At 35.2% G+C, this 22,817-nt stretch overlaps 1 protein-coding gene across 1 annotated transcript in view; it reads right to left on the bottom strand.

Moving 5' to 3' along the window:
- The window catches only part of MDGA2 (MAM domain containing glycosylphosphatidylinositol anchor 2), an 858,597-nt gene that overhangs the window by 393,123 nt on the left and 442,657 nt on the right, over positions 1-22,817 (bottom strand). The window contains exon 3 of the mRNA XM_043471432.1: positions 11,264-11,438. Within this exon, the coding sequence (XP_043327367.1) occupies positions 11,264-11,438 (175 nt within the window). The remainder of the gene's footprint in view (positions 1-11,263; positions 11,439-22,817) is intronic.

The following is a 22,817-nucleotide window of genomic DNA, read 5'->3' as shown; positions in this document are numbered from 1 at the left end:
TTTTCTCTCACGTTCCACTGGCCCAAACTCGCCTTATGATTCCAACCATACTGACTGGGGAATAGAGTTCAGCTATGTATGAAGGAAATTAACATTGGTCTGGAAAGTGTCTACCACAGGTAATAATTGATAGCCTAAAATTTGGAGGTGTATTTCTAGCACAGCATATTAAAGTGGTTTGGTCTTGGTCTTGCCCCTAGGATACATTTTAAACAATGAATTAGATGAAATTCAGGAAACAAGTAATATTTTAAATGAAATAGAAAACTATAAAATGAGTAAATAGGAAGCATAATTCTATAACAAAAGTATTTTAAAATCTTAATTTCTGCACAGGTAAGGTGAAAAATAAGGTGAAATTAAGTAGGAATAAACATAATATTCTGCCTTTAGGCTACAATACAATTAACTGCACAAATATGTTCACAGAAAGTAAATTTTCAAATGTCTATTTAAAAAATATTTTTTCCACAAGCCAAATTCAAATCAACACAGTGAAGATATTATTGCTTCATTTTTTCAAAAGTCAAATATTTTTATTATCAAGAAAGTACATTTCTTGATTATATGGATAACACTTCCAATTTAGACTATGGATTAACAGATATCTAAAGTTGTTTTGGGAAATATTGACAAATTTAAACATGATATGAAAGCCCACTAGAAGCTAAAATATTTGGAAACTTTCTCAAACTAAGAACAATAAATTAAGTGGAAATAATAAATCAGTAAAAAAAAAAAAAAAACACTGCAGGGGGTCAGAATGCCATTGTTAAAATATTCTAAATGGCCACCTGAAAGAAAGAGTAGACACATGTTTGCATACTAAAAATTCTAGGAAATGCATTGCCATTTTCTAAAATCCACAAAAGTGGCACAAAAAACTGAACAAGCACTTGTAAGTTGAAGATATATTACAGAAGCTAAGTACACTTTATATAAGACTCTAAGCAAAAGAAATTAGATGGGTTTAAGAGGAATGTAATATATAGCTTTATCTGCCCATTCATATCTAAGATTATAGGAATTCAAGTATTCTCAGCATGATGTTGCCACGATCTGATAGAAGTCTCTACATATTCACTGTAGCTTTCACTGAAGGGTTTTTTGTGTGTTACTAAGTTCTTTTATTGGTAATGCTAATACTATTTGGGAATTATATTGGCTATGTTTCCCATGAGTAAATAACTCTGATAAGCAAGCATTCTTCATTGGCAGCATGCAAAAAAAAATTGCAAAACTCTGTCTTGAAATTTATTAACAGGCTAATTACCATGACAGCAACCCATTTTTAATAAGCATTGTAATTACCACATCAAACATCATTAAGACCTTCCAAATCCAAGGCTGATGTTTTGGGAAAAGGGGTGGTGCTGAGAAAATTATGTTTAATGAGATTGACTTAAGAAATTATTTTTCTTCCGGTTTGTCTTGCTACCAGAATCCCCATTAGTTGTTGTAGACCTCTTTCTAAACTTTGTTGTCCAGAAGTCATGTTGATGAGTCTAATGAAAATAAGCTCAAATAACTCACTGTCAATATTTTTTAACTGTGAAGTTTATCATTCTTTCTAACACAGGTAAATAGTATTTGAATAATAAATTGATCATGTCATCCTAATTTCCCATTCGTTTCTCAGGTAAAACAAATCTAACAGACAAGGACAAAAAATTTTGCCACTTGTTCTGAATATAATGAAATGCAACTACCTAAGTGAAAAGAAAGTGGGTAGTATGTTTCAGAAATAAGAAGGCTTACAAAATGTTTAATAGATATTGGAAAAGATTTGTCTCATGTGTGAACAGTGTCTGCACAGATGAAAACTTATTAAGCTAATGCCTCTGAATCTAATTTCTTTCTGATTTAAAAATAAGTTTTAATCAAACCCTAACCTTTAAAGCTGTATGACCTCCATTACCCTGTGAGCAATACAGTGATGACTGAGAATAAGTGAAAGAATTACAGAAACACATTCTCAAAAAATTGCTTACATGCCCTTAAGAATCTCAAAGTAATATTTATTTCAGTATGACAACTTCAAAATTCTGTGAATCTACTTTTTTTTTTTTACATAGAATATACTCTCTTCCTCCAAAGCCAGATACTGCCTTTTGAGTGACCATTGCTTCTTAGGGCAAATGAACCAGTATTAGTATTAGGAGAATGCTGACTCTCATCAGTAATTCTGAAGTCCTAAAATTATAATTTCTTCATTTTACACTTTACATAAACAGCAGATGATCATTCATATCATCTGCAAACATTAGCAGTAAAATCTTAACACAATGTGACAGCCCACTTTGCAAATAAAGCTTTCTTTCCTTTAAACCCACCATTTGAGTCACTGTTCCCCCAAGCACAGTTCTGTCTTCTGTTATTTCTAATCAGACTGCTCACTCATTACAGAATATCACTGGCTTTCCCCTCTACTTATTTAAATCTATTGTGTCAAGAACTCTGAAGAGTTGTATATTTTCTCGGTCTACTAGCTAACAATTAGTTTGCCACAACTTCATGGAAGCTGACAGAAGCTACATGACTCCTGGCTCAGAACAAAAGGACTTCATTACCCAAGTCTCAGATGAGCCTCATGTCTTCCTAAGTCCTCTCCCTCAATTTCAATAGGAGCAATGTGAGAGGAGTCTAGATAAATGTTATTCCAGTTTGTGACACGGTTAAGGAATTCAGAGTTTAGGAAACTTCTGATCTTTAAAAGGTCCTGCTAGCAAACCTGCCTAATCTTTGCCCCTAAGGGAGACATTGCCTTCAATATCCTGATCAGGAAGCAGATCTTCCTCCAGACCTGGAGGCAGACACAACCTCTAGCATCTAAGGCTGTCTGCTACACAAACATTCTTGAAAAAGAGAGTTCAGGACAAAAAATGCCAAAAGACATGCATAAATGCATATCAAATCCCATCCTTCAAGCTACAATGTAAATCCTACTTCTTTTATGATTAGAGGCCACAGTAACATTTCACTCTACATTTTCTGCGCCGTTTGACACATCATTCATGTTGTGTGGTGTTACGCATATTATTTATTTTCTTGCTTACCATTTATGTCCTATTTAAATAAACTATATATTTCATGTTGTCTCCTTAAGTACTTGAAATTCAATGAAGGTACAAATTATATAATATTAATAGATTCCTTTTTAGCCTCACAAAATTTAATGGAATTATATTTTGAATAGTCTCTCAAATATTTGTTGCATGAAGTGTCAAACTTTACTTTGTAAATGTTTCATCCTAAACCACCCATAAACAAATGGTAGTGAAAGAGTTTTACTCTATCAATTTTTTTTGGGTAGGGGGGATTAGTTAGAATGTGGCAACAACATTCCCTATGCTATCGTCTGTCCTTTACTTAAAGATTTTCAGTCAACTTTATTGGGTCAAATATCAAAGAACGTCAGTTCTCTATGTTTGTTTCTCCACTGTTGCCCTGTAAATAAATTCTTCAGTACCATTTTTCTAGATTGAGAGGGGAGGAAAGGGAGAGATGTATGGAAAGAGTACCATGGAAACTTACATTACCACATGTAAAATAGACAGCCAACAGGAATTTGCTGTATGGCTCAGGAAACTCAAACAGAGACTCTGTATCAAGCTAGAGGATGGGGAGGGAGATGGGAAGGAGTTTCAAAAGGGAGGGGTTATATGTATACCTATGGTTGATTCATGTTGAGGTTTGACAGAAAACAGTAAAATTCTGTAAGGAATTCATCCTTCAATAAAAAATAAATTAATTTTAAAAATATCAAAAGCATCAATTCTATGGAGAATTAAAGATGTACAAATATAATTAGAATTGACAACAATCTTCTGATAAAATTTGGAATGAGATTAGTTTTCACTTCTAGGAGCTTAATAACAAGGCCTGCAAGGCAAAATCTTCAAATCTATATTTTATGAATTGAAAGTTATCAAATTATACATGTACATAGGTTAGAAAGTCAAATAAGTATATAAAACACAACCTCAAGTATTTCTAATACCCTGAGGCAACCTTTTCTAATGCATCTTGTAACCATTCTTGGTTTTGCCTTCATATTTAAAAATGTTTAACTGCTATTTACAGATTTTTTTTTCCATTTTCACATTGGCTTACTGATTCCTACCTGTTGAGACAAGTTTTTCTCTCTCTTATACCAACTTTCCTCCTTCCCCATATTCCTTATATTTAGATCCTACTTGTTAAGTCAGTTGCTATTGTTACCAGTGACTACACAAGTATATCTTCAGAGTTGAACCCTGTAATATATTTCAATTGCAATTCATTTCAAATAACTTTTTTGTGTTCATTAATAACACCCACAAGTTGTTTCTTCAATCATGCAAATAACTTTTTTGTGTTCATTAATAACACCCACAAGTTGTTTCTTTAATCATGTACACACCCATCATTACCATATTATCAAGTTTTCTATGAGAAGTGTAGAATCCTTCCCTAATACATCAAATAATCCACTAGTTGCATCTCTTTCATGAAGACATCCTTCATGAAAGCTCTTCTGGCAGCTTCAGTCTGTCTTGAATGTTCTTGAGTTCCACAGCATGGCTATCACGGTGTTTTGCTTCAATATCATTTTGGGATTCCATTCTATATTCTCTTATATACAATATCCTATATTTTAAATTAGTTTTGGTAGAACATTCATTAAAGTAGTGTCAAAAGAAAAGGAACATAGCAGAAAAAAATTTAGAAATCTAAAAATGTCTTTCTTCTTTAATACCTGAAAAAATATGTCTGGCTGGGTGAAAAATTTTAGTTTGAAAATAGTTTTCCTTCAGAATTTCAAAAGTTTTACTCAGACATCTCCTAGATTCTTGACTTTTACTATGTCATTTTGATTCCTAATTCTTGATATATGATCATTTTGGGAAAAAAAAATGAAAAATTCATTGGAAATGTTTAAGATCTTCATTTTTTTCCCTAGTGTTTTAAATTGCAAGTGAATAAGTTTTGGTGCAGATCCTGCTTACTCTATGTGCTAGACACCTAGTGGGAACTTTGTAATTGAAAACATTTGTATAAATATGATACAGTTTTTTATTTTTTAGAAAATAATTTCTTAATCTCTATTTTATATTTTGGAATTATATTCAAACGTTACATTAGCTGGGCAAATTCTTTAATTTTATTATCTTCTTCTTCTATCCCTTTGATTGTTACATTTTGTTTAATTCTCTGTAAGATTTCTTCAGTTTTATTTTCCACCCCTTTTATTGATTTTATATATTAACATTTTTAATATTCTAACAGTTCATTGATGTCCTCTGAAAATTCCTTGTTTCTATTTTCCTATTCTTATTATATGATTGCAACATTTCCCTTTTTTCTCTGGGAATACTAATTAAAAATATCAATAACTGTGTTTTATTTTGTAGTTCTGCTCCCTGCAGCAATTTTGTTTCCTGTGTTTTTTTCCCATTTCTTTTTCTTGGTTTCTCTCTTGTTTTTTAGATGATTGTCTCAAATGTTTGGTCATCACACATAAGACTCAGTTATAAAACAGCTTACTGGTAGTTCTGTTGATCAACAGTGGCCTTCACTGTCAGTGTATTAGCAGGGCTGTTTCACCAAGGATCACCTAGCTAGGATCTGTAGCTGTTTCTCTAGAGTTCATCAGTTTTACTAGATAGGTTCTCCAATATTCCTCCAGAAAGGCATTCTCAGAACCAAGTGTGAGAGGGGGTTGTGAAGAGTACGTAAACTTACATTTAATAACTCTAATGGAAGAGTATATTGCCTTTTGTTTTTGATGATTTCACATTTCTTAGTTCAAAGTTTCTCTGGCTGAACCTCTCACAAAAATAAATTTCTAGTCATCTGTAGGGATTTAACTAGGAAGCTGGTAAAAGAACAGAGGTAGTTTAGTGTTGCACTGTGTGAAATGTGAAAGATCTGAGAATGTAACTCGCCTTATATAGATTTTAAACCACTTGTATTTAGACTGATTTACACTCTAAAAGCTAAGTGATGTCTACAATTCATGAGTTTTTTAATGATTCTATAAATCTGTGCCTCATTTTATCCTCTATAGTGACAGCTTTGATTCACGCTTTCTTCAGTATGTTGAACAGTGGTCATTCCCTGATCTGATTCATTTCCTACAAAATTGTTTGTTTTTCTGTCATCTCTTCTTCCACTCCCTCTATCACTGTTTGCATGTTTTGTTACTGTTTTATTCTTTTATTATTGTTTTAGCATAGTTTCAGGGAGAAGATACAAAGAATGAATATTTTGAAAACAGTAGGTTTAAGTAGAACTAACTCTTTATTTCTCTTAAACATATAGCTGTAAGTATTCAGACCCTCAGAAGCTATCTCCCAGCAATAGAAGAATTGTAATTGAGTATATTTTGATCAGAAATATTTGTATAAATCCCTAAGAAAGGCAATCCCAAGGAATGTTCAAACTACTGCACAATTGCACTCATCTCACACACTGGTAAAGTAATGCTCAAAATTCTCCAAGCCAGGCTTCAGCAATACATGAAACGTGAAATTCCAGATGTTCAAGCTGGTTTGAGAAAAGGCAGAGGAACTAGAGATCAAATTGCCAACATCCACTGGATCATCAATAAAACAAGAGAGTTCCAGAAAAACATCTATTTCTGCTTTATTGACTACGACAAAGCCTTCGACTGTGTGGATCACAATAAACTGTGGAAAATTCTGAAAGAGATGGGAATACCTGACCAGCTGACTTGCCTCTTGAGAAACCTGTATGCAGGTTAGGAAGCAACAGTTAGAACTGGACATGGAACAACAGACTGGTTCCAAATAGGAAAAGGAGTACGTCAAGGCTGTATATTGTCACCCTGCTTATTTAACTTAAATGCAGAGTACATCATGAGAAATGCTGGGCTGGAGGAAGCACAAGCTGGAATCAAGATTTGCTGGGAGAAATATCAATAACCTCAGATATGCAGATGACACCACCCTTATGGCAGAAAGTGAAGAAGTAAAGAGCCTCTTGATGAAAGTGAAAGAGGAGAGTGAAAAAGTTGGCTTAAAGCTTAACATTCAGAAAACTAAGATCATGGCATCCAGTCCCATCACTTCATGGCAAATAGATGGGGAGACAGTGGAAACAGTGTCAGACGTTATTTTTGGGGGCTCCAAAATCACTGCAGATGGTGATTGCAGTCATGAAATTAAAAGATGCTTACTCCTTGGAAAGAAAGTTATGACCAACCTAGACAGCATATTAAAAGCAGAGACATTACTTTGCCAACAAAGGTCCATCTGGTCAAGGCTATGGTTTTTCCAGTGGTCATGTATGGATGTGAGAGTTGGACTGTGAAGAAAGCTGAGTGCCGAAAAATTGATGCTTTTGAACTGTGGTGTTGGACAAGACTCTTGAGAGTCCCTTGGACTGCAAGGAGATCCAACCAGTCCATCATAAAGGAGATAAGTCCTGGGTATTCATTGGAAGGACTGATGCTGAAGCTGAAACTCCAATACTTTGGCCACCTCATGCAAAGAGTTGACTCATTGGAAAAGACCCTGATGCCGGGAGGGATTGGGGGCAGGAGGAGAAGGGGACAACCGAGGATGAGATGGTTGGATGGCATCACCAACTCGATGGATATGGGTTTGAGTAAACTCCGGGAGTTGGTGACGGACAGGGAGGCCTGGAGTGCTGCGATTCATGGGGTCACAAAGAGTCGGACACGACTGAGCGACTGAACTGAACTGAACTGAAGATTTCTTTTTTAAATGTAAGTTATCTGGTTATAGAATCTGAATGTTTATAAATACACTTTTTAAAGAAATTATATTCATTTTGAAATGCTTTTATAGTTCTTAAGAAAAGAATCATAGGTCATGATAAACTGTAAAACAGGTATATCTTCTCCAAACAGTAGCACTGAGTAAATTATTTTCTAGATTGAAACAGCAAAGAGAATAATAATAGTACATTTGGTAGTTTCTTTATGGAACCTACAAGGTCCAATTACTACAAGAAATTTTAGAAAATTATGTGCGAAGGAATTGTTAGTTCAAATTAAAAAATCTTCCCAAATTGATCAAAATATTAATACAATGTCACAAATATTTTGATATTCCTATATAATAAAATCACCTCAATCATATCAGTCAGCATTGTGGCAGCTTTCTCTTCAGAAAATAAATTTCCTTATCAAAATAAATTTTATTTTAGGATGGCATTAGCCATAAAATCTAGACACTTATGATCACCGAATGGGGTTTAATGAGAGATATACATTTTTGTGGTTATGAAATCTCTCCAGGATGGTTATAAAATTAAAACTTTATGGAAGATTTTTAAAAGACAAACTATCATGAGGAACTCAAGGCTAAATTCTAATGCCATTTATTAGAAATTTTGTTGTCTAAGCCATAGTCTGCCTCAGTTAGCTGTTGCAAACATGATCCTAGTCTGCAGATTTTTTTGCATTCTATGCCTATACTATTTCAAGTTCTACAAATGTGGATGAACCAGTTTAGAAAAAGAAATAGAAATCTACAGTTCATTGATGATCCTAAAACTATGGCTTAAAGCATTAAAAAAACAAAATTAGTCCTAGAGTTTTAGCATTTTCAAAATTATTTAAGGTAAAAGCACCTGAAATAAAGTTGTTCACTTGTTTATGGTTTATAAAAATGAATTTCTAGTCAATCAACCAATCTTACATCAAATCAAAATCCAAATAACAGATGATTCTTAAGACTATAAACCAATTTTAGATGTCAAGGTTGTCAAGTTTCAATTCAGCACAAATATGCTACTCATGTTCCTATTGACAATGATGGGGAGGTTTTAAAGTATAAATATTCATGTAAAGAAAACATACTTGAGCCTAAAAACTGTTATATATAGAACACATAGATTATATATAAAACATAGATTCCCCGAAAGACTGGCCGTATTTATTCAGAGTCCATATGAATGGACTACTAGTTTACATGTTATCTCTGAATACATGTTATTGTCTCAAATAATATAATTTTAGACAGCCTTCTACTAAATCCTTGTCATCAAAAACATATTGAAAGTAGTACTCCACTATGGTATGCATCACCATGACATTTCACTTACACAACAAAGAATGAGATGTTTGTCAAGTTCAGGTTGTGTGGAAAAAATCCCAAAGTAGGTCAAAGAAGAAGGTAATAGAACTAGCGCCTTCTAGCATGGTTTCCTGGAAGGTGACACCGACCTTAAAAGACTAACAGAGCTTGGGGAAATGAAGTTCCTTGTGTTGTCAGTTCCCCCCAAGTATGCAATGTGAATGAGATCCTGCAGCACAGCTGACTGTGGACACAGGGCCCTGAACAAATAGAAAAGAGTGAGAATCATGCACAACAGTGCTGCAAAGACTTTGCAGTAAGAAGAGAAAAGAAGCCTCTATTCAACAGTCTTTTAAAACGCCATTTCTCTCTTGCATTAGATTTTTAATCCAACAATACAATCTTATTGTTTTATCAAACGTATTGCAGTGGGAACACAACTCACAATCTGTTATTCAAAACCTTAGGGAAATGTTTTTCTGAATATTTCAGATATTAGGAAGATAGTCCATGTTTTACATATTCCATGTTTTACATAACACACCCAGCGGGCTCTGTGGCAATGCTGTGTAATCAAACACATTATTTCCAGAGCAAAACATATGATTATTCAGAAGAAGTAGGGTAAATAAAGAAGAGAAAGTATTTTCTATTTTTGCATTCAAATCATTTCAGGTTAGATGTCGCCACCAAACTAGTTCTCATCAGCTTTTGCTGCAAAAAGTTACCAATAAAATTGAACAAAACACATCCATTCAATCATCAGAGCTTTTTAGCTTTTAGAATTGTGTCTAAGGTATCAAGGTTGTGTATTATAAAACTTCATGACCATAATTATAACAAAAAGCACAAGTATGTTCTTTTTAAAAGTTATAGAAGTGTTTGACTCATTAAATTAAATTTAGTGCCATTTAAAATTATATATGAACAAAACAGTTTACATAGTCCTTTTTAAAAGTATATATTACCATAAATATTTGATTGGGGTGGGGGCAGTGGGTAGAGGATATACTGTTCAGAAACATTCAGGTAAGGCCAACGGGAAGGCCCATAAGAACAGGGAGAAAGCAGCCTCTGGGATACAGATGCCTGAGTTATTCCAGGTCATGCCTGAAGGTCTGGGAATTGCTAGAGAGATTGGGGCTTGGGCTTCTTCTCTTTCATCCTTTCCAGGAACAGTGAAAGCTCCTGAATGTGGAAGGTGAATCACAAATGCAACCCTGTCACTCACTTCTCAGTCACCTGAACAATTACATGAGATGCAACATTGGATCTGATCAACCACATATAATTCCAAATCACTTTCCTAACTATGCAACTATACCCTGCATTGAAAGAAAAAGAAAAAAAGGAAAGAATGAAAGGTAGGTTAAAAAAATGAGAACTCCTCACTTGTTACTTACATCTGAAATCACTAAAAATAAACATCTTTTTTATTAATAACACTGAGAGTTAACAAATAAAATGCAAGTATTTGCAAAAAATACAATGGAGCAATAGAAACCTACATAAAAAACTGAACTGAACATAGGCCCTTAATTTCTTTTGGTGGGGAAGACAGTATTGAGACCAAGAGGACTTTAAAATATATTCGCTAACGGCCAAGAGTAGAAAAATGAGACCAAAAACAAAAATAATTCAACAAACACATTCCAGGAGGCTCAGCATTGCCCTAGGGACTGATTACTTTTAACAGAATTGGATCAAAACAGAGTTTACACAGAGATTTTGGCCTTTTACAAGCCAGTTCAAGTAACTTCACTCATGAAGTGCATTTTACAAAATAAGAATAACTGAAATTCTCATAGGTTAACAAAACCAATCACCATATCCACAGCATGATTTTTTTCTTTATACAAATGTAAATATGCATTTATATACTTATATAGAGAGATGAAAAAGTCTATACATTCAACACTAATAGTCATTAATAGGATTTTCAGTGATATTTATTTTTTTATTAATCTAATTCTTAAATGTTCTATGATTAATATGTACTATTTAATCATAAAAACTGAAAATTTCCTATGGAGATTTCTATAAAAATATGCTAAATGAGCTATCTTAACCTTAAAGACTTGTCATTCTCAACTAAATATACTCTATTTTTTTGAACAAACTCTAGTCTTTCTCAATAGATGTAACAATGAAAATAGTTGTAGGACAAAAGGTATCTGCAGTTGACTTAATTAAAGATTTCTGAGACATTTACTTACAGTACACATCCACTCTGATTGACTTTATCGCTGGGGACCCCAGGCCATTCTCTGCTTTACAGTAATACCGGCCTCCTTGGTGTCGCTGAATATTTGTAATCCTCAAAGTCTCGTTGAAGACACTTGAGTCTTGGAATCTGTCAGAGGCACTTCCTGCTGTTTTGGTCCACCTGATCTGAGCAAGCATCAACAACGATTGTTACTTTAGGTTGGCTTTCTCACTGAAAAATTAAATAGCAATTACTCATTTGGAGGGACCTCCCCTGTGGCTCAGCTGGTAAAGAATCCATCTGAGATGTGGGAGACCTGGGTTTGATCCCTGGGTTGGGAAGATCCCCTGGAGATTCCAGTATTATGGCCTGGAGAATTCCAGGGCCATGGGGTCTGTACAGTCCATGAGGTCGCAAAGAGTCACACACAAGTGAGCAACTTTCACTTTCACTCATTTGGAGAGTTGGCTTTCAGAAACTGCTACAGTGTCATTTTTGGCAAGTTATTGAAAATTAAGAAGAGAAGTTTATATAAAAATAAAATTATAAAATTTTAAATGCAGTGTCTGGAGAAGGCAATGGCAGCCCACTCCAGTACTCTTGCCTGGAAAATCCCATGGACAGAGGAGCCTGGTGGGCTGCAGTCCATGGGGTCGCTAAGAGTCAGACATGACTGAGTGACTTCCCTTTCACTTTTCACTTTTATTCATTGGAGAAGGAGATGGCAATCCACTCCAGTGTTCTTGCCTGGAGAATCCCAGGGACGGGGGAGCCTGGTGGGCTGCCGTCTGTGGGGTCGCACAGAGTCGGACACGACTGAAGCGACTTAGCAGCAGCAGCAGCAGCAGCAAATGCAGTGTCATTATTATATAGTGTATACAATTCTAACTCAGTTGCATAGAGTTCATCCATAGTGTCATCAGTGTGAAGGGCAATAAAATATTAATATATACAAAGGAAGTTAGATATAAGTAGTACATTGGAAACACAGATTAGTTTCTTTTTCTTGAGCCCCTAAAATTCTATTTTCCGAACACTGTAAGGCATTTTTTATTTACCTAGCATAGGAACAGGTAGGCTCTCAGTTTCTTTTTGGACATGTTTCGTTATTTTACTCAATATTTTCTATTTGATTTGGCTAATTAAAGTATATTACCAGAGTAGTTTATTGAGATTATGTGTAATTTTATACACCTGGTTGTTACATATGATTTTTATTTCTTTTTTATAGCTTTGCTGTAATAAACCTACAAATGACTTGTCTAGTTAATAATTAGAATTCACTTTACATCAATAATTATTTTCAAAAAATGTGTAAACTTTTCCAAAGAGAACATTTCTATTAAACTGCCAAAGCACTTTGAATATCTAAAACATTCCATTATAAACAATACTGTTCTTTTCAACACAGCTGTGTACATCAGACTTGGCTTTTACTAGAAATAAAGAGTAGCATTCAAGTAAAATTTTGTGTATTTTAGCTTATATAAACCTGAACAAAAGCCACGTGATGGTACTGTAAAGTGATACAAAACAAGATGTAAAAAGATTCAGTTTTATATCTCTTCTTGTCCCTGCTGTATAATATATTGCTTTATTTATTTTTAGGTTGTAAAGCTGCTGATAGAAATCCTCTGCAAACACAAATGAAGAAACATAGAAAAATGCAACTAAATAGTGGGTTATCAAAATTTAAATCATTTAATACTACTATTATTTATGCTATTTTGATACAATGTTAATTCAAACTTATGATCTAATGACACTAAGCATCTTTAAAAAATTCTCCAAATCATTACAATATCAGTATAAATATATTCATGTTTGCCCTTCATTGTGCATGAAATTAAAATTTTACTTAGAGATTAATAAAAGTTGAGTAATTCATAAAAATACATATCAAATTTTTATCCAACACTTTGTACAGAAAATATATATAAAAATTAAATGGGATGATTCCTGATTTCAAGTAGTTCATAAGGTGATTATTAATATGCTCATAAAAAGACAAAGGGTAACGTGGGCACTGATCTGATAAGTACCACTTTAATGGGAAAATCTAGGGTTCTATTTTAACTTAACTTTCAAAATTTATAGGTAATAAAACAAAAAAAGATTGAAATGAACAAGCAAATTACATATTTTTGCTTTGTATATCTTATATAGATATATGCTAATTCTCTCTTATATATATATTTCTAAGGTAAAATCTAAGATATAAATAAAACACAATCCCAATTAAAGGCCAAGTTTTCCTTGACTATCACAATATGGTACCAATATTGATTTTAAAAAATAGACATTTCAGAATATAAAAAGTAAGTTCAGAATCAAAACAGTTATGGAAATGGCCTAGAAGTTTTGGATATTAAAAACATGATATTAAGACAATAATTTAGTTTTAGAATACTGTTATAGTACTGGTAATTGTCCAGGAATTGGGGGAGGTAGAGAATAAGAGTGTGCGTGTGTGTCTGTGTGTCTGTGTGTGAGTGTGGGTGGGGAGAGAGACAAAGAAAGAGAAAAGAATGAGAGAATAAATTATGATATAGACTATCAAACTTTTTGATCTTAGAATACTTTTACTCTATTAAAAATTATTAAGGATCTCAAATATCTTTAGCTTATTTAAATTATATCTATTCATAATCAGTGTAGTAGAAACTGAAACTAAGACAATGTTAAATTATGTATTATTAACTAATTTTAAATCATTTTAATAAACTGAAGACATTAACTTAAGGAACACTTTTCATCAAAAATTATATTTTTCAAGACAAAAACAATTGAATAAAATGAATGGAACTGCTTTATAGTTTTTCAAATCTCTTCAGTACCTTCTTTAGTAAAAAAAAAAAGCTAGCTAGATGATTATATCAACATCTGCATGCAATCTGTGGCAGCATGTTCTGTTTGTCAGAAATATTTGAAGAAAATCTTGACTGGCTATAAAGGGAGTAGTATTTAATAGCCTTTTTAGATAACTGTGTACAGTCTTCCTTGATACTACAGTAAAATTCCTTCAGTGTTAGTTTCCTACTTGCAAAATAGAATTGAAAACCATATCAATGCCCTTTTGGCTCTTTGTGACACTAAAACCCATTGGTCTGTCTTGCACTTTTAATAGATCATTTTCTCATGCATGATTTTGTAGCAACATAGATTAGTCATCTGGAAAATATGAATTCATTGAGTTATAAAGATCTTCCAGATGTTGAGATAGCTCAGTATATAATACAATTCACATACACTAATATCATCAATCTTCATAGAATAGTCTTCTTTAAGGATTGGTGAAATTAGTATATGTGACTACCATGCTATCATGCTTCTGTTGGCAGATTTTCCAAAATTCTAAGTTTTCTTTTAAATATGTGAAATTTATCATCAGCAATGAACATTGTTAAGGTGTTTTATTTGGGATGATAGGTTCATCTCATTCATTTCTGAGGAAATATTTGCCAAATACCCAAATCTGAATAACCACTGTTTGTATAAAAAGCATCCTTTTAAGTAAAAAAAAACATTATTCTATTTAAAAAAAGTGGGTAATTCTCCACAAAACTCATTCATACAAGACTTTGCCTTGAGACAAACACTGTACTTTAGTAAGCAGCAGAAATGCTTTTTAGGAATTTTCCATTTTGTCACTTAGGATATTAAAAATACAGTAACTGTGTTCTAAGATGTTAAAAATTAATACTGGAACTTCCCTGGGGGTCCAGTGGTTAAGACTTTGTCTTCCAATGTAGAGGGTGGGGGTGTGTTCCCTGATCAGGGAGCTAAGATAGCACATGCCTCTTAGCCAAAAAAGACCAAGAAATGTAAGACAAATTCAGTAAACACTTTACAAGTGGACCACATTAAAAAAAAAATCTTTAAAAAATGAATATTGATTTTTACTGATTTATCAAAAATAGTGACACTGATCTTTTATTTTTATTATTATTACTGTGAGTAAATAGTAGTGAATTAGCGAAGAATACAAAGACTGCTGGTACAATTTGATGCCACAGCTTTGTTCCGTGCTAACATGCCACCTGTTTTATCTTCCTTTACTGAAAAAGCAGCATAGTGAGAAACAACATTCTTCTTCATAAACTCCTTGTAAAGATCACAGGGTCCCCAGAGACATCTAGGGACCACACAAGAGAACACTGTTAAGAGTACAGAAATGTGTATATAATTTAGGATTTCATACAGGAAATATTTTAAATGAAAAGGGGAAAGAAAGTTTGTTTAGTAAGTGGTGTTGGGGCAATTGACTATATATCCATAATGGAAAAAAAAAAAAAAGCTGACTCTATAACCCACCCTTCAAATCAAAATTAATTCTAGATGCAATAAAGATTTCAATGTAGAAAACTAAAATCGTTCCATAAGAAAATATGGAGTGATCTGTCTACAATTATTCAAGTGAGCAGGGCTTTTAATACAAATTCTTAAAAAAAACAAAAACCTATCATTTTGATTAATATGTCACTCTTTTTTAAAAATTATGTAAGACAAGTTACTATTAAAAATGTCAGGATCAGGGTCAGTTTCCATAATATATACACATATATGTATTATATATATATGGTACACTAGATGATGAGTGAGTTAATGGATAAGAAAAGAAAAGGGAAAAAATAGAACTACAAATTGGCATTATTTAAATAAAGAGATGTTCAATTTCTTTTCTTAAACTGTAAATCAAAGCATGAGAAACCAACTTTCACCTATTGAAGAGCCACAAACACTGATGCTATTGTGTGCTGTTGAGGTTTCATAGCTGGGACTGGCAGGGTCAGATGGTAAAACCTTCCTTTTTGGTGCAGAACCCAGTAAATTATGTCAAAAAATGGAAACACATTCAGACTTGGACTTAGCAATGATCTAGTTAAAATATACCTAACATTTGCACAAGAATGTAGAAAAATGTCTATGTAATAGTACAACACTGAAAATAATACAATATCAAAATATAGGGAAGTGATGACAAATTAATTGACTCTAAAGCTGTATCGAATAGAGTAATGGAAAGAATAAACATACAAAATGTTTTACCAAGCTAACAAAAAAGAGACTATTCTAATCTGTGTAAAAAAATGTACATGTGTGTACATGCATTTGCACGTATACACTAATATGTTACTCCTGGAGAAGGAAATGGCAACCCACTCCAGTATTCTTGCCTGGAGAATCCCCATGGACAGAGGAGATTGGCAGGCTACAATCCATAGGGTCGCAAAGAGTGAGACATGACTAAAGCGATTTAGCATGCAGGCATGCACTAATATGTTAATACATATTAATACATAAATGGAACACATGAATACACACAAAATTTAACCTTGATTAATTATATGAGTGGGACTGGTAAAAGAAGAGAATATGTAAAATATTCTTTTCAAAAATTTATTATTTAAAATTCTTATTTATACTTTATTTTACTATGAACAAATATTGAAGTTATTATAAATAAGTTTAAAAGAAAAAAAAATGCAATGCAGTTGTGAAATGTAATAGAAAAACCAGAAAAGTACAGAAAGAATAAAAAATAATCACTTATGGAAAGTGTTTTTTCCCCCTCTACTTAAAAAGATAAATAATGAAAGGAAATATTCCTGAGTTTTGGAAAGATAACTTTACTCATTAAGGGGGCTTACCAAGTTAAATTAGATGTAATTTATACATCTAGTTGATGAGAAAAGAAACCCCTATACCATCCATGGAATTCTCCAGGCCAGAATACTGGAGTGGGTAGCCTTTCCCTTCTCCAGGGGATCGTCCCAACCCAGAGATCAAACCCAGGTCTCCTGCATTGCAGGTGGATTCTTTACCAGCTGAGCCACCAAGGAATCCCAAGAATACTTGAGTGGGTAGCCTGTCTCTTCTCCAACGGATCTTCCCGACCCAGGAATTGAACTGGGGACTCCTGCATTGCAGATGGATTTTTTACCAGCTGAGCTACCAGGGAAGCCCATAAAGAAACCCTAGGCATGCTCTGATAGAGCTTGTGACCTCAAAGTCTACAAAGGAGACTGTATAGGCTTCCATGCAGAAGGAACAAACTATTACAATGTGTTAGAGTCTGCCAATTCCCTGATGTTGATTTCTCCTTCCACAGGAACTGAATCCCACAGTATTCATCAGGCACAAGGTTTCCCAAAACAAAGGCAATTCCCATTTCAGCTACATTCTTGCCAGTGTGTTTTAAGAAGAAATATTCTTATAGGGAAGCAGCCGCCCACATTTCGCTCATTTCAGCACATTACTGCTGTCTGCCATATTGGACCCTGACCTGATATGGAATGAAAGTCAAGCACAGAGAATCTATAAAACAGAAGAATCTAAATCTCTGACATCATGGGAGTTTCACCTACCTAACCTGAACTATGTATAGCTTCTGGGTTTCTACATAGGAGAAAAATAAAATTCTTTCTTACGTCATACTTTGGGTAGGAGGTGGTTAAAACTTTAATTGATAAACCTGGAGTGATAAGGAAGAACACACATACACACACACACACACACACACACACACACACACAACCCCCCCCAAAGAAATATTCTCTGGATAATTCAACTCTGCATCCCGACCCTGATTAATTCAGCAGATATTTAATCTGTTGAATGAAATGTAGGACTTGAGTTGAAACTTGAGGTGTTGGTGGATATAATTCAGCTGTGAGATATACACATGAAATTCACTTAGTCGTGTCTGACTCTTTCAACCCCATGGAATTCCCTAGGCTAGAATATTGGAGTGGGTAGCCTTTCCTTTCTCCAGGGGATCTTTCCAACCCAGGGATTGAACTCATGTCTCCCGCATTCCCAGCAGATTCTTTACCAGCTGAGCCACAAGGGAAGCCCCCAAATACTGGAGAGGGTAGCCTATCCCTTCTCCAGCGGATCTTCCCGACCCAGGAATCAAACTGGGTGCTCCTGCATTGCAGGTGGATTCTTCACCAACTAAGCTATCAGGGAAGCCCAACTAAGCTATGAGGGAAGGTGAATATAATTCAGCTGTAAGATAGACACATGAACAGCGATTTATACAAGATAAATTTAGGTTCCATCATGTAAAAAAAAAAAAAAAAAATCTCGAGTGAGGCAGACCAGTGAGAATTTAATGACTCTGCTCAGGGACTCACGCTCTTTGAAACCGCCTGCTTAAAACCATGTGCTGCTTGAGCTCAAGGCCCAGAATAGCAGCTACAAATCTAGTTTTCACATCCCATTCCTAGCAGAAGAAAAGAGGAAAAGACAAAAAAGTGCCTAAAGATCGGGTTTACAGAAGGCTCTGGGATATTGACTCAGGACACTGGCTCACTTCAGATAGACAGCCCCACCCATAGCTACCAGAAAGGCTGGGAAGTGTATTCTTTACCATGCAGAGCTCCTGTCTCCCAGGCTCCTTCTAAAATCTAATTCTATAGCTCTGGAAAAATTATTGGGGTGATTTGCCACCAGAGCCTTTGGGCACTAAACAAAGCCAGTCATGGCTCTCGTCATTTCCAGAGTGATAGTCTGAAAAAGCATAAAGGTGTGATTTTAAGTAGGAGAAGGCAATGGCACCCCACTCCAGTACTCTTGCCTGGAAAATCCCATGGACACTGGCTCACTTCAGATAGACAGCCCCACCCATAGCTACCAGAAAGGCTGGGAAGTGTATTCTTTACCATGCAGAGCTCCTGTCTCCCAGGCTCCTTCTACAATCTAATTCTATAGCTCTGCAAAAAGAGGAGATGGGTTATTTGGGACAACTTGCTAGTCCCAAAGCAGGAATAAAATACATTCACTACTCAGATATGCCGCATTGTTAAATATGATTGTATTTAAACCCTTTTAATTTCCATAAAAATAACAGGTACACAAAAAGAAAGATGCTACACTTTAGGGGGATACTTTATGGTAACTATATAATCTAAAGGAACAGCTTGGAGATACTCTTAGGCTGCAGATCATAACACTTAGCTTAGAGTCACCCAACTCTCAACAGAGAATTTTCTACTTTGCTTTTTGCAAATAATGATATTTCTGAAACATCATTATTTTTATGTAGTCTTAAATAAAATCACTGTTGACTAAAATAGCTTACGAAAATGTTAAACACCTGAAGTGCAGATCAGAGAGAGACCTAGGTGAATCCAAGACTGTATTCCATAGATATTACAAACTCAATAAGTAGTTAGCCCTTGACAATCCTCAGACTTCTAGGTTCTCCCCTTTAATTAACATTTAGTGAATGAGGAGTTTTGTGAATTAAAGATACTTTCTATCAGTTGTCAAGGTGTTAGGCTTTATTCTCCTGTCTCCTCAGGTCAATCTATGATGACAAATATGAGCTTTGTCCTAGCCTTGTTCATACTCTGAAAGAAGATCCTTTATCTGTAAAAGACATCCAGAGAAAAAGTAAGATAAACATCATCTGCTCTGCTATAATTATTGGGGTGATTTACCACCAGAGCCTTTGGGTGCTAAACAAAGCCAGTCATGGCTCTCGTCATTTCCAGAGTGATGTCTGAAAAAGCATAAAGGCATGATTTTAAGTAGGAGAAGGCAATGGCACCCCACTCCAGCACTCTTGCCTGGAAAATCCCATGGACAGAGGAGCCTGGTAGGCTGCAGTCCATGGGGTCGCTAAGAGTCGGACATGACTGAGCGACTTCACTTTCACTTTTCACTTTCATGCATTGGAGAAGGAAATGGCAACCCACTCCAGTGTTCTTGCCTGGAGAATCCCAGGGACGGGGGAGCCTGGTGGGCTGCCGTCTATGGGGTCGCACAGAGTCGGACACGACTGAAGTGACTTAGCAGCAGCAGCAGCATGATTATAAGTAAACAGTGCTCTTTACAGTTTTGAAAATAAAAGTTATCCTCTTATCCTGTACTGATATCAGGGAAAATAACAGAGACAATATGTTCTCTTTGAGCTACTTAATACAATAAATAGAACTATGAGTGGAACAGGACTCCAGATCTTATGGGTTCAATTTTTAATAAAGTGTATCAGTCTATTATAAATGATAGAAAAATGTCACTCTTGTTTCTAAATATTATACAAAAATTTTCTGTCAAAGCAACAAATTTTTAACCTGAAAACTTCTATAGACTGTGTGTGTGTGCTCAGCCATGTCTATTTTCAACCCCATAGACTGCAGCCCGCCTGACTCTGCTGCCCTTGGAATTTTCCAGCAAGAATATTGGGGTGGGTTGCCAATTCCTACTCCCTGAGGATCTTTCCAACCCAGGGATTGAACCTGCATCTTCGGAGTCTCCTGCACTGACAGGTGGATTCTTTACCACCGAGACATCAGGGAATCAAAAACTTCTTCACTCTATGCATGGAACATTATATTTTTCTAGTATGCTGACCAATATTAGAGATCACTACTATCACTAATATGACTACTACTAAAAATAATTTAAAGCTTTAAACGATTTCTACAAGTTAGAGTTACTATCTGTTAATATGTCCACATTGTGATAAGGAGGAATTGTTTAAAGTGTGTAGTGTGAACAAGAAGCTCAGGGAAGCAATAAACATAAAACAGAGTCTGAAGATCAACCTGGGGTCTTCTCACCAGCCAAAGAATAGAATGGTGAAGGAGGGGGAATCATTATGGTAAATGCATTGGAAACAAAATGAGAATTTTGAGGTGAGGACATGGGTATTTCTGAAAATGAGATATGCCTTAAAGCAGAGAAAACATTTTTTTCTCATCATTCTCTTGACTGTGTCTTTTCTTTTGAACTTAAACTTTGAAGATTTTATTCATCTCTTGTGAATATAAGCAGTGAGAGATACTAAGTAAATTTTGTATTTATCTTTAACAACGTCGCTTCCTACATGTGTATAGAGAACTACAATAGGATCTGGTAGCAGTCTATCAAACCAAAGATGACAGAAGAGGGTACATTTTGGTGCAAATGCTTTAAAAAGTGTTGGGGGTTACTGGAGATTGCCTCGTTGAAGGCTTTTCTTTTGTAGCATAACCAAGATATTAAACATGGACTCCAGACAACCAGTAACAGGATTTTAATTCTTTAAAAGTAAATAAAATGCTTTTTTATTTTATTGGTTGATTTTAAATCCACGACAGGCTTGAAATGTAGGAATTTTTTTTTGCTATGTGTCTGTGTCTTTGTACACCAGGCTCCTCCTGAAATGAAAGTTCTTTTTTCCTTCATTCATTATGTAGTTAACTGCCTCTGATCCTCCAGAAATCATTTTATTAGAAAGTCTTCCCTCTCCCATAGAACTCTATTTCATCCTGTCCTAAAGGTTGCCATAGCAGCTTGCAAATCTCTCTGCGAGTACTCATTATGTGTCATGTAAATTAGCTATTTCTATGTTATAGATAACCGGTGTTCTGCCTGAATTTCTTGTAGTCCCTTTTTGTGCTTTCCATGTTCATCTCCTAAGAATGCCCTCTTACCCTTGGAAGGTCTCAGGTCTGTGGGGCCACTTTGCTCTCAGAGGCAGAGTCTGAGAAATGCCAGAGATTTTCCTCTCTATCCAATGGCTTTTTAGTGACTATGAAAGCCCAACTTCCTTGTCTCCCTTAGGACAGATTTTGAATCATAACTTACATTCAAGAGCTCCTTCCACAAGATGAGGTTGAGGTTAATCCCCTAAAATCACACCTTTGCCTGGCTTCTTCCTTTTCCTGTCTTGCTTTTTTACTCCACTAGCAGTATCTCCTAAAAGCATTTCCCTAATAAGTCCCTTGGACTTGAATTCTCACCTCAAATTCTACTTCTAAATAACCAGACCCAAGACAACAATATTGCCTTTAATAAACTACAGCCTATTGCATCAAGGACTTTTGGTGTCTTCAATCCAATGCACTGAGTCTAGGATATAAAAGTAATATCAATAACCTCAGATATGCAGATGACACCACCCTTATGGCAGACGGTGAAGAAGAACAAAAAGCCTCTGATGAAAGTGAAGGAGAAGAGTGAAAAAGTTGGGTTAAAGCTCAACATTCAGAAAATTAAGATCATGGCATCTGGTCCCTTAACTTCACGTCAAATAGATGGGGAAACAGTGGAAACAATGGCTGACTTTATTTTTCTGTGCTCCAAAATCACTGCAGATGGTGATTGCAGCCATGAAATTAAAAGACGCTTACTCCTTGGAAGGAAAGTTATGACCAACCTGGATAGCATATTTAAAAGCAGAGACATTACTGTGCCAACAAAGGTCCATCTGGTCAAGGCTATGGTTTTTCCAGTAGTCATGTATGTATGTGAGAGTTGGATGGTGAAGAAAGCTGAGCGCTGAAGAATTGATGCTTTTGAATTGCGGTGTTGGAGAAGACTCTTGAGAGTCCCTTGGACTGCAAGGAGATCCAACCAGTTCATCCTAAAGGAAATCAGTCCTGGGTGTTCATTGAAAGGACTGATGTTGAAGCTGAAACTCCAATATTTTGGCCACCTCATGCAAAGAGTTGACTCACTGGAAAAGACCCCAATGATGGGGAGGATTGGGGGCAGGAGGAGAAGGGGACGACAGAAGATGAGATGGCTGAATGGCATCACCGACTAGATGGACATGGATTTGGGTAGAC

Source organism: Cervus canadensis, chromosome 6, assembly GCF_019320065.1.
Source record: "Cervus canadensis isolate Bull #8, Minnesota chromosome 6, ASM1932006v1, whole genome shotgun sequence".
Lineage (NCBI taxonomy): Eukaryota > Metazoa > Chordata > Mammalia > Artiodactyla > Cervidae > Cervus > Cervus canadensis.
The sequence above is the reverse complement of the archived record's forward strand: the minus strand, read 5'-3'. Positions and strand labels throughout refer to the sequence as shown.